This window comes from Ochotona princeps, chromosome 3, assembly GCF_030435755.1.
Source record: "Ochotona princeps isolate mOchPri1 chromosome 3, mOchPri1.hap1, whole genome shotgun sequence".
Lineage (NCBI taxonomy): Eukaryota > Metazoa > Chordata > Mammalia > Lagomorpha > Ochotonidae > Ochotona > Ochotona princeps.
Genome location: NC_080834.1, coordinates 115,956,133 through 115,968,637, shown reverse-complemented (window position 1 = coordinate 115,968,637; position 12,505 = coordinate 115,956,133). Strand labels below are relative to the sequence as shown.

At 42.4% G+C, this 12,505-nt stretch overlaps 1 protein-coding gene across 12 annotated transcripts in view; it reads right to left on the bottom strand.

Annotated features, from left to right (window-relative positions):
- The window catches only part of PHC3 (polyhomeotic homolog 3), a 110,201-nt gene that overhangs the window by 48,871 nt on the left and 48,825 nt on the right, over window positions 1-12,505 (bottom strand). For all 12 annotated transcript variants that reach the window (XR_009245089.1, XR_009245088.1, XM_058661114.1 and 9 more), the window contains one exon: window positions 8,286-8,532. Coding sequence is in view for 10 of the 12 variants with exons in the window: in XM_058661114.1 (XP_058517097.1) it covers window positions 8,286-8,532 (247 nt within the window). In the remaining 2 variants the exon portion in view is untranslated. The remainder of the gene's footprint in view (window positions 1-8,285; window positions 8,533-12,505) is intronic.

Genomic DNA, 12,505 nt, shown 5'->3' with positions numbered 1-12,505 from the left:
CATGGGGCGAGGTCACAGGAAAATAAATGAGTCAGAGGAAGGAGCCAGTGCCACCCCAAAAAGTCACCAAAAGGCCTGGTCAATCGCAGAGACTACAGATGAAGAAATTGAAGACCTATCAGACAAGGAGTTCAGAAAAATAATTATGAAACTCTTCAAAGACAATGAAAAATGATGGGAGGAACTTAAGGAATTCAAAAACCACAAAATCACAGAAACAAAATTAGTCAAAAGTGAGATCCTTGACCTGAAGCACAGAGTTGAGAGCTTAGCCAACAGAATTATTGCAGCAGAAGACAGGATATCCAAAATGGAAGATTCCCAGAATGAAAGCATGCAGATTATTAATCAAATGGAGATACATTTGAACAAAACAACAAAGGCTTTACAGGAAATGAATGACAACATCAAGAAGTCGAATATCAGAATTATAGGCCTTCCAGAAAGAGTGGAAAGAGAGACAGGTATACAACCGGTGCTCGATGAAATTATACAGGAGAACTTCCAAAACATTTGGAACATGAGCCCAGTCCAAATCCAGGAAGGCCAAAGAACGCCCCACAGATTTGACTCAAAAAAATCCTCACCCAGGCACGTGGTAATCAAGCTGCCCTCCAACGATTACAAAGAATCCTGAGGCTAGCACAAAGCAGACAAGCTTACATTTAGAGGCAGGTCCATCAGGATCACCGCTGACTTCTCAGAACAGACGCTCCAAGCAAGAAGGGAATGGAATAAAGTCTTTCAAATCCTGAAACAGAACAACTGTCAATCAAGAATAATGTACCCAGCAAAGATCTCATTTGTATTCGAGAATGAAATTAGATACTTCCATAGCAAAGAGAAACTAGAAGAATATGCCAGCACAAAACCAGCTCTACAAAATCTCAAAAATGTGCTACTCCCAGAGAAAAAGGAAGCAAACCATAAGCAAGGATGGCAAATGGGAAGAGCTTCCGACTAAAGTCCACGCAAGGAAAGACAATTAGATACCAACAACCTCAAAAACACACACGCATGGCAGGACAAAATCGCAATCTCTCAATATTGACCCTAAACACAAACGGCCTAAATTCATCAGTCAAAAGACACAGATTAACAGATTGGATCAACAAACAGGACCCAACTATGTGCTGCCTACAAGAGACACATCTAACCAGAAAATATGCCAAGAAACTGAAAGTGAAGGGATGGAAAAAGATATTTCATGCCAACGGACAAGAAAAAAAGGCTGGTGTAGCGGTCCTAATTTCAGATGTTATAGACTTCAACATGACAAAGATCAAAAGGACACACAAGGGCATTATATATTGTTGAAAGGAAAGATCCATCAGGAAGTAATTACCATCCTTAATGTTTATGCGCCAAGTCCAGATGCACGCAGCTACGTGAAATAATTACTTATAGACTTAAAGGGAGATATAGATGAATATATAATAATCGTGGGAGATCTGAACACCCCATTAACACCAAAAGAAAGATCTACGAGACAAAAGCTCAACAGAGAAGCTACAGAGCTCAAACAACAGAACAACTGGAATTAGTAGACATATATAGAACATTTCATCCTAAGGCTTCAGATTATACATTTTTTTCAGCAGTGCATGGCACCTTCTCCAGGATAGACCACATGATAGGACACAAAGCAAGTCTAACAAACTTCAAAAAATCGGAATCATATCATGTACCTTCTCAGACCACCATGGAATGAAACTGGAAATCAGCAACTCAAAATGCCCCAGGAAATACGTGAACTCTTGGAAGTTGAACAATATGCTATTAAACGAACAATGGGTAAGAGAAGAAATCAAAAATGAGATACAAATAATTTATGGAAACCAATGAAAACCCAGATACAACAGTCCAAAACTTGTGGGACACCACCAAAGCAGTGTTAAGTTTATTGCAATTGATGCTCATGTCAAGGCCCAAGAAAGGCATCAAACACAGGAACTAAGCACACACCTTCAAGAATTGGAAAAACAGCAACAAAATGACCCCACAAACAATAGGAAACAAGAAATTATCAAAACAAGGGAGGAAATTAATCAAATAGAAATTTAAAAAAACTATACACAAAATCAACGAATCAAAAAGCTGGTTTCTAGAGAAGATAAATAAAATAGACATCCCACTGGTCCGACTGACAAAGAAAAAACAAGACAAAGCGAGAATTAGCAGCATCAAAGATGAAAAAGGCAACATAGCAACAGACACTGCAACCATCAAGAAAATAATTAGAAATTACTACAAAGAACTGTACTCCAACAAATCAGAAAACCACCAGAAAATGGAAAGGTTCCTCGACTCCCACCACTTACCAAAACTCACCTCAGAGGCAACAGAAGACCTAAATAAACCCAAAACCGAAGCAGAGATAGAGTCTGTGATTAAAGATCTCCCAACAAAAAAAAGCCCAGGCCCAGATGGCTTCGCAGCAGAATTCTACAAAACATTCCAAACAGAGCTAACCCCAATCCTCTACAAGCTCTTCAAAACAACAGAAAAGGAAGCAACCCTTCCAAACTCATTCTATGAGGCAAATGTCACTTTAATTCCAAAACCAGACAGAGAATTAACAGAGAAGGAAAACTACAGAATGATCTCCCTGCTGAACATTGATGCTAAGATTCTCTACAAAATCCTAGCCAATAGAATTAAAAAAAAAAAATCAGACAGATCATTCATCCAAGTAGGATTCATCCCTGGAATGCAGGGATGGTTCAACATACAGAAATCCATAAATGTGATACACCACATTCAAAAACTGAAGAACAAAAATCATATAATAGTATCAATAGATGCAGGAGAAGCCTTTGACAAAATCCAACATCACTTTATGTTAAAAACCCCTAACCAGGGTAGGTATAGAAGGAACAATCCACAACATAATCAAAGCAATATATGAAAAACCCAATGCCAGCATCATACAGAATGGGGAAAAACTGGATCCCTTCCCACTGAGATCTGGAACAAGACAAGGCTGCCCACTATCACCACTGCTATTCAACATAGTCCTAGAGGTACTCGCAGAAGCCATAAGACGAGAAAAAGAAATCAAAGGAATTCAAATAGGAAATGAAGACATCAAGCTTTCACTATTCGCAGATGACATGATCCTTTACATAGAAGAACCAAGAGACTCAATACAGAGACTGCTAGAATTTATACAAGAGTTTGGTAGAGTGGCAGGGTACAAAATTAATGAACAAAAATCAACAGCGATAGTGTATGTAAACAATCCCTAGATGGAAGAAGATCTAACCAGCAAGATACCAATCAAAATAACAGAGAAAAGTATGAAGTATCTAGGAATAAATCTAACCAAAAATGTAAGAGACCCTTTTGAAGAAAATTACAAAATACTTAAAAAACAATTTGAACAAGACCTCAAAAGATGGAACAACATCCCATGCTCCTGGATAGGCAAAATCAATATCATTAAAATGTCTATACTACCAAAAGCAATACATACATTCAATGCAATCCCAATCAAATTACCCAAAACATTCTTCATTGAACTGGAAAAAAAAGATACAGAGGTTCATCTGGAAACACAAAAAACTACGAACAGCCAGAACCATTCTGAAGAATAGGAACTTAACAGGGGGAATTACAGTCATGGACCTCTGGACATACTAGAGGGCAGTGGTTATCAAAACAGCCTGGTACTGGCACAAAGATAGAAAGGAGGATCAATGAAACAGAATTGAAACAACAGAAGGAAACCCACATAGATACAGCCAAATAATCTTTGACAAAAAAACAGACGACAACCCATACCAATGGGAAGGTCTCTTCAATAAATGCTATTGGAACAACTGGATGATATCCTGCAGAAACAAGAAGACAGACCCACATCATTCACCATACACTAAGATTAAATCTAAATGGATAAAAGACTTAAACCTACACCCAGCAAACTTCAAACGTTTGGAAGAAAACGTTGGAAGAAAACGTTGGAAACACCCTGTAAGAGTTAGGTGTAGGCCCTGACTTTCTACAAAGGACACCAAATGCACTAGCAATCAAGGCCAAAATACACAAATGGGACTTCATCAAGCTAAGACGCTTCTGTACAGCAAGGGAAACAATCAACAAAGTAAAAAAGCACCCACAGAATGGGAGAAGATCTTTGCACACTACATAGGCGATAGGGGGTTAATCTCCAGAATATACAAAGATATCCAGAACAACCAAAACACCAAAACAAACAAGCCACTCAAGAAATGGGCACGGGAAATGGGCAGATATTTCACAAAGGAACAAACCCAAATGGCAAACAAACATATGAAAAAATGCTCAAGTTCCTTGGCAATAAGGGAAATTGAAATTAAAACAACAATGAGGTACCACCTAACGCCACCAGTAAGGATGACACACATACAAAAAACCACCAACAACACTTGTTGGTGAGGATGTGGGGAAAGGGAACCCTACTCCACTACTGGTGGGACTGCAGACTTGTACAGCACTCAAACAACTCAAAATCTGCATACCACACGATCCAGCAATAGCATTCTTACACGAGAAATCAACATGCACCCCTATGATTATAGCAGCAGAATCAATAATTGCAAAAACTTGGAAGCAACCGAAATGCCCAACAACAGAGGACTGGATAAGAAAGCTATGGTTCATTTACTCCATGGAATACTACTCAGCTATTAAAAAAAACCAAAAAGCAGTTTTTTGTGGCCAAATGGGCCCAACTGGAAACCATTATGGTAAGGGAAATGAGCCAATCCCAAAAGGTTAGATAACACGTTTGTCCTAATATAAGATGAAATTATGTCAATTTGGAAAATACTACTTGTACATTGTAATACTATTTTAACCTCAAACAGCATGTATCTCATGCAATAAGATAATGTGATGTAACCTATGAATCAACAATCAATGTGAGTCAGACTGCTTATGATCTACATCAAAGAACTGTAAAACCTAATATACTTTTAATACCCTATGTTATTCCGTAATGGGGTGGGAGAGCAGAGAAATCTTACATCACCATAGAAGGTGTGAGGAAGACGGGAAGTATAACCTATCAGGATTATAACTGGTAACTCATAGACAACAGACTCAAATCAGCATTAGACAATAGTAAAATTATAAAGGCGTATGGGGAGAATCAGGAGCGATCCTAACAACCTCTTAACAGGAGGTCATACGCATAGAGCAGCGGGAGACCCCAGAGTGGAGCAGGCGGACAGGAGGAGGCTTGTATCCCAACCCTGGAGACTCACAGATCCTCACCAAAGACTATTAGTACGAGCACCTACAGAGGACTACATCCCAACTGCCAAGGAGACCACAGGGGATTGGAGTGCCTTCGGAGGCCGAGAACTCTGAGGTCATCCATCCCCATTTGGATCTACCACATGGGATGGAAGAAGCCCAAATCCTGCCTTGCAGGATCCAAGGTCATCGGAACGACAACCAGGAACACTGAGCGGTCCGCAGAAACAGAAGAACAGTAAACTTCCTTCGGGACTAGGGAGAGGAGCTTTCTCTGGTCCTTGCCTGGTTCCGACTTTGGGTCCCCACCCTCTCTCATAATGACCAACAGGCTCGCTCCAGAAATCCCTCAAAACAAACAAACAAAAAAAAAAAACTAGAATAGACAGAGAACAACAAGGAAAGCTTAGAATCAGACAGGAAACGGTCAGAGGGAGTGCACTTATACCTCACTGGGTGGGACACAAAGATTAGTTACTCCTCACTGGGGTATGGAAGATTTCTCTAGATTCCACTCCTAAAACTGTTCACCTAAACTGCTGATATATGTCTTGTTATAGAGTTAGACTACCCGAAAAAAAGCCAGGTTCAGCAAAATCATGCTTCAACGCTATAAACTGCTAAGTACTAAAATTAAAATAGACATTAGACAGCTGAATAGTAATCAATAGCCATTTTAAGGTGTATAGAACCTGGTTGTATATAAACTAATAATTGAAATGTCAATGAAGAAGTCACAGGATGTGGTTCAGAACTTACATTCTTTTTTTTTTTCCTCTTTTAACATATTGGTTACTCAATACCATGTCAACTAATTCCATATCGTTATAAATTGTTACTGATGTTATCTAGGGGCTTTTAATTGAACGGGATGATACTCTGCCGGCTCTACCTTCAGACCAGAGATGGTCTCCCCAACAAGCCGTTGAACTTATCTGGACAATAAGATACTGGACTTTATGCTTGGCTGATGCTTGCAATGAAAAAAATCTCAACTGAATTTGAACTGTGGTAATGCAGCAAAGTGGAGGAATCCACCATGGGGGGGCGGGGTTGGGAAGGGGTGGGGGAATCCCAGAGCCTATAAAACTGTGTCACATAATACAATGTAATCAATAATAAAAAAAGATAAACTGAAATCATCGCTTAACAATAACGTTATGCAAAAACGATACAAAGAGGGCACAATCTTTTCCTAATAGGAACATATCTAAAGATAGGGCACAATTTTTTTCGTAATCGTAGAATATTAAGACAACACTGAATACAGAACAGGAAATTTAATTTTATATTTAATAGCTGTGACATCAATATTATAAGTACACCAATTTTTTTAATATCTTTGCATTTGGTTATTATCTAAAATGTTAACTTTACCATCTGGAGGAAGCATTTATAAGTTTCAACATGTATCTACAAATCATGAAAGTACTGAAATTAAGTCTAGAATTTCATCTAACAAAATAATTTTCACATAATAATTAGATAAGCACTGCAAACTAAGACCTTAAAGTTTGTAAGCCCTTTATAAATGTGTTTATAAATTGTTATAAAGTATTTTAAAAAGATAAAGTAACAGCCTTGTATTTCTGAAGAGTACCTTTCCCTCCAGGGATCAAGGGATTTCACATCGCTGTCACTTATACTTAGAGAACACCTGTGCAGCAAGTAGGTGTTTTTGTCCTAGGGAAATAAGATTTTTTGCAGGCATAAAAGCAAAGGTCCATGTGAATTCAATTTTGAAAGGAAGTTGTTTGGCCTCTCAATTGAGACACCAGGCTGGGATGCCTGCATCGAACAGGGGAGTGCCCACATTGGAATCCTGACTCCACTCCTGACTTCAGCTTTCGGCAACTGCACAGCCTGGGAGGCAGCAGACGAGGGCACAGGTAACTGCGTCCCTGCCGCCAAAGTGGGAAACCCAGGAGTGACCTGGCCCAATCCCAGAAACTGTGGGCATATGGAGAGTGAACCCAGAGGGGAGAAACACAAGTGTGAGAAGCTAAGGAAAGGATCCAACTTAAGAAAAAAAAAAAGATGCTGTAACTACAAAAGAAGGCTAGGAGCAGTTTAAAATGACAGTACCGATGCTATCAGCAAATGTGCTGACTACAAGAAAAGCCCAATCCTGGAAAATTCTAGGATGAACAAAAGAGACAGGAAGGAAGATGAATTTGAATGGCACCATCACTTTCAGCTGGAACCATGCAGGAAAGTCATCTGTAGAAGGAAGAGGGAGCAGGTGGGCTTCAAAGCTTGACGAGAATAGAAATGACTTAAGCACCTTTTGACATCTTTCAAGCAGACAAAATCACATGGTAGGCAAAACAGTTACGCATGCGCCTTATTTTCATCAACTGGTGAATCCCCTCTCACTGCTGGTAACTTTAAACAAAAGAATATATTTGCTTTTCAAGAATCTTTTTAAAAAGTTAAAAAGATTTGTCAATATAAGAGAGTAGCACACATGAAGATGTCAATTCAATGCTAATTAACAAAAAATCTATTTTACTGCAATTTGTTTCAGTGAATCATTTTTACAAACTTTCTATTTTCTTTTTTTTTTTTTTTTTTCTTTGTTTTATAACTTTTCTGTTTTCACGCTACATAGCAAGATGACCTTTCATGAGCTCAGGAAACTCATATTTTAAAATGCATTAACTGTCAGCGCTTTGTGGCACAGCATGTGAAGCTGCAGTTTGCCTCAACAGCATCCTATACTCCCGAGTAAAAGATCAAGTCCCAGCTGTTCCACCTCCAATGCAATAGAGGCTGGCCCGACACCTGAGGCCCTGCCACTCACATCAAAGACCAGGATGGGACTACAGCCTCCCGACTTTGGCCTTGCCCAAATCTGGCTACGGAGCTATTTGGGAAATGAACCAAAGGATGAAAAATGAATGGAAGATACAGCTCTCTTACTCTTTCAAATAAATAAATCATATTTTAAAATGTATTTTGCGCCACTTTTGTTCAATCAGGGCATACCATTCATTCTGCCTGCTAAGAAAATGAATAAACTATTTTCAGCAAACGTTTTATCCCACCTGGTGCTATTAATTGGTGAATACTTGATGTCCGAGTGACAGCTGTGCTTCGTGATTCCAGACTTGGGCTTTCTCCTTTCTTATTGCTTTCAGGAGAAGGGTCTCGTTGGCTGATTTTAGAACTGGTCACTGTTGTTTTGTTATGACAAATAGTCAATGACTGGGTTTGACTAGTACTTTTTGGTGGACCATTCTGTGAGCTAGATAATACACCCAACTTCTGGCTTCGCAATGTTAAATTCTGTACCTAAGAAGCACATAACAGAATACAAGGATGAGAACAGATGATGTTAATTGATGTGATAATCATGACCTCTATAACAACAATAACACACTTATAGTACGCTTTTCATTCACAAAGCTCCAAGCACTTTGTAACAACTGATTAATTCAAAAGATATGATAGTTATTCTAACTTATCTTAAAAAATTTAGTGGAAACCATTGGGAAGGAAAGGAAAGGAGAGGGGAGGGGAAAGGAAGGGAAGGGACAGAATGAAGGAAAGGTGTGAGAGAGGAAAAGAAGGGAGGACCAATACTGAAGAACTAAATAAAAACAGAGAGGGACAGAAAATGAACTGCGAATACGAGGAAATTTTCAGCTTTTCTGTTTTGTTTTGCTTTGTTTTATAAACAAAAGTAAATTTATTTTTTTTTAAAGATTTACTTATTTTATTACAAAGTCAGATATACAGAGAGGAGGAGAGACAGAGAGGAAGATCTTCCGTCCGATGATTCACTCCCCAAGTGAGCCGCAACGGGCAGGAGCGCGCCAATCCGAAGCTGGGAACCTGGAACTTCTTCGAAGTCTCCCACGCGGGTGCAGTGTCCCAATGCATTGGGCCGTCCTCAACCGCTTTCCCAGGCCAAAAGCAAGGAGCTGGATGGGAAGTGGAGCTGCCAGGATTAGAACCGGCGCCCATATGGGATCCCGGGGCGTTCAAGGCGAGAACTTTAGCTGCTAGGCCACGCCACCAGGCCCCAACAAAAGTAAATTTATTTACAAAAATTACAAGTGGCACAAACTGAAACAATGTCTCCTGTTCACAACAAAAGCTGAGATGAGAAAATGACTTTGTAACACACATACTGCACTAAGAAGTCATAAGCTCTAACAGTACAGATCATAAAGGGTCACCAATTTTGTAAGAAAATTAATTCAGTCACCAATCCATTGCGATAAATATGAAAAGGATTTTCAGAAAATTCCTTTGTAAATAACTTCAGCTTTACTAACGTTGTTACTGAACACTCAACTGTGATTAAGAACTAGATCTCACATCCTAAAAGCATTGTGCAGTCCTAAAAGGGGTTGCTCTGGTCTACACCATGAACAATCCTGAACATATTATCTCTCAGGAGAATGGCAAGAATTATCCCAACGACTCTCACCTGACATTTCTATTCCTAAACAGCATGGTAAAAACACCCTTCCAATGGGGTTTCATTTCTTGTTATCTGCAATGAATATTACCAAAAATATTTATGTTAACACTGACCAAGAGAGGAAAACTGCACTGAGAAATTTCAAAATGTCAGAGTGCACCTTGCAGCAGGAGCAGCCTAGGAGGTGTTCAGCCGTGGCGCTTGAGTGGAGGGAGCCCTCAGGGGTGTGGCGGCTGCTAAGGGTACGTGAACCAGGTCAGACTCAATGCTTGGGACTCTGGCCATGGCCACTGCCACCACACGGTGAATGAGCCTTGGGTTTTGGGCACTGCCCAGCAGCAAGCTCTAGGGTGTTTTGGGTATGTAATTGCTGCATAGGGACATCCATGGATAAGGCCAATGTGCATGTAGGTGAGGAATGAATCCGGTGATACTCCCAGCAACAGTCACTGAACTTTCAAGCAAGCATGGGACTGAGACCTGGTGGTTTGGAGGGAACAGTCCGGAAGATCTGATTGGGTAACACTGATTACCAGCCTACACAGGAGTCCTGAGATGGGCTGTTAGCACAGAACATCACTGACTGCCACATGCCAGCCCACATGAAAGCTACAGGTGGGGGCCTGTCTGGCAGGGCTAGATCCCAGTACCTGAGTGTTGGAACAGGAGATGGGTCACATGAGACAGGGTCATGACACCAACCAGCACGTGAGAGAACCAGGTCCAGGGGTAGATACTGCCGGGGATAAGTGGGCCCAACCCTATGGAAATTCAAGTCCTGCTGGTTAGCTTAAGAGTTGGGGTGGAAATGGGCTGACCTTGGAGTGAGCATGGAACCCACCAACACTAACGAGTGCTAGGGCTGCAAACAGGCTGGGCAGGTCCAGGCTGTAGTACCCGCACGTGTATCCTAAAATAGGATGTGAGGTGGGCCAGGCCACAACATCTTCCAGCTCATACAAAGGCAAAGATGGAATGGCAGGCTATGCCAGGCAAGGGTCTAGCACCCACTGGAGCATGTGAGATCTGGGTCAGGGAGTGGGCCAAGTGGAGAAACCTGGGATATTCCCCTATTGGGGCCACAACTACTGCTGGTGAGCATGTGTTCCAAGATTGAATGTTGGGCCATTTGAGCAGGGTCACTCCAACCGTTGGCTAATGTGTGGATTGGTTTTGGAGGGGGGTGACCAGGTAGGGCCGAACCTACCTTACCTCACTGGCAAGAGCTGAAACCGGGCTGGAGTGCAGGTCAAGCTCTGCTAGGCTGTCATACCTACCGGTACATATGTTCCTGGGATGGGAGAACACAGAGCAGAGCCAGGTTCCAGCACCCACCAGCGAATGGTGGGACTTGGTGTAGGCTAAGTCAGGCAAAACTACAGCATCCAAAGCCAAAGGTCAAGACAGGTAAGGGACTAGGCCAAGCTGGGTCAGAGCTACCAATGCCATTTGCAACATGTATAGCTGGGAACAGATCTGGCTGGGGAGCTCAGGGGACACCCTGGCTGGGTTGTGGTTCCCATTGGTAAGCACAGGGCTGGAATGAGAGCCGTGTTCTGGTCTGGACATGGCTGTAGTGTCCCTTTGAACAAGTGTGGACTGGGGGTGAGTGCGCCAGACTGGGCAACCCACTGGTGCTCAAGAGGACCAGGGTAGATACAGGATAGGCTAGATCTCTGTCCCTTCTGAGCCATGTCTACATGTGGACCAGGCTAGACTGGGCTGTAACAACAAAAATAACTGGAATGGGTGGATGTTGGTCAGGAAAGGCCACTGTTCCTACTAGGACAGGAGATGAACTGAGTAGGGCTGGCTCATGGATCCAACCATGTGCGCAAGATCTGGCATTGGGAGAAGTTATGATGGATGAGCCTTGGGAACTTCTCTGTCAAGACACAGTGCATGCAGGTGAGCACAAGTACCACAATATGGAGCAACCCAGACCAGCCCAGGGAAAAGAACCCAGTAGTATACATATGGTGCAGATTGGGGGCATACCAGGCAGGGCCAGTTCACATCACCCTCTGGTGAATTCAAGCACCAGAATGGAGTGTGGGTCGGGCCAGGTCTGGTCACAACACATACCAATATATTTGAGGGCTTGGAATGGGTGCTGGCTGGACTGGGCTAGGCCGTAGCCCCCACCAACCTGAAATGCAATTGGGGGTGGGCTGGGCAAGGCCAGGCTACAGCACCCATTGGCAAAAGCTGAGGTGAGACAGGCCACGCCAGACTGGGTCACGGCACCCAACCAGAACATGCAAGACCTGGGAGGAGGGGGCAAAAGTTGATATGGAAGAAAATGGGGGAAAGTCCCTGCTCGATCACCACTCCCACTGGAGAGCATGAGTTGGGATGGGAATAGACCAGACCCAGCAGAGCTACAACACTTGTTGGCTCATGTGAGCTGGACCAGGAAAAAGCCAGGCTGGGTTGACTGTTCCAACTGGTGCAAGTATAAATCAGAGTGGATGAGGGTTGGTCAGGCTTTGCCACGGCATCAGCTGCCAGATGCTGACACAGGAAGGGAATCTGTCAAGCCAAACTGCAGAACCATCTGGAGAGTGCATGATCCAGGAATGGGAGTGGGCCCAGTAGGGAAACAGTGGGCACCTCCCTCTTGGTTTGCTACTCTGTCTGGTGAGCATGAGAACCAGGACTGGGGCTAGACAGAGAGCGTCACTCATTGGCAGGTGCGTGGGCTGGTTAGGTTGAACTAGGCTTCAATGCACAATGACATGTATGTGAGCTGAATGGGATGTGAAACAAACTAGAACAGCCTGCTGTACATACTGGCAAGCACGGAAACCAGGGTAGGTAGTGGTCCTGGTGAGG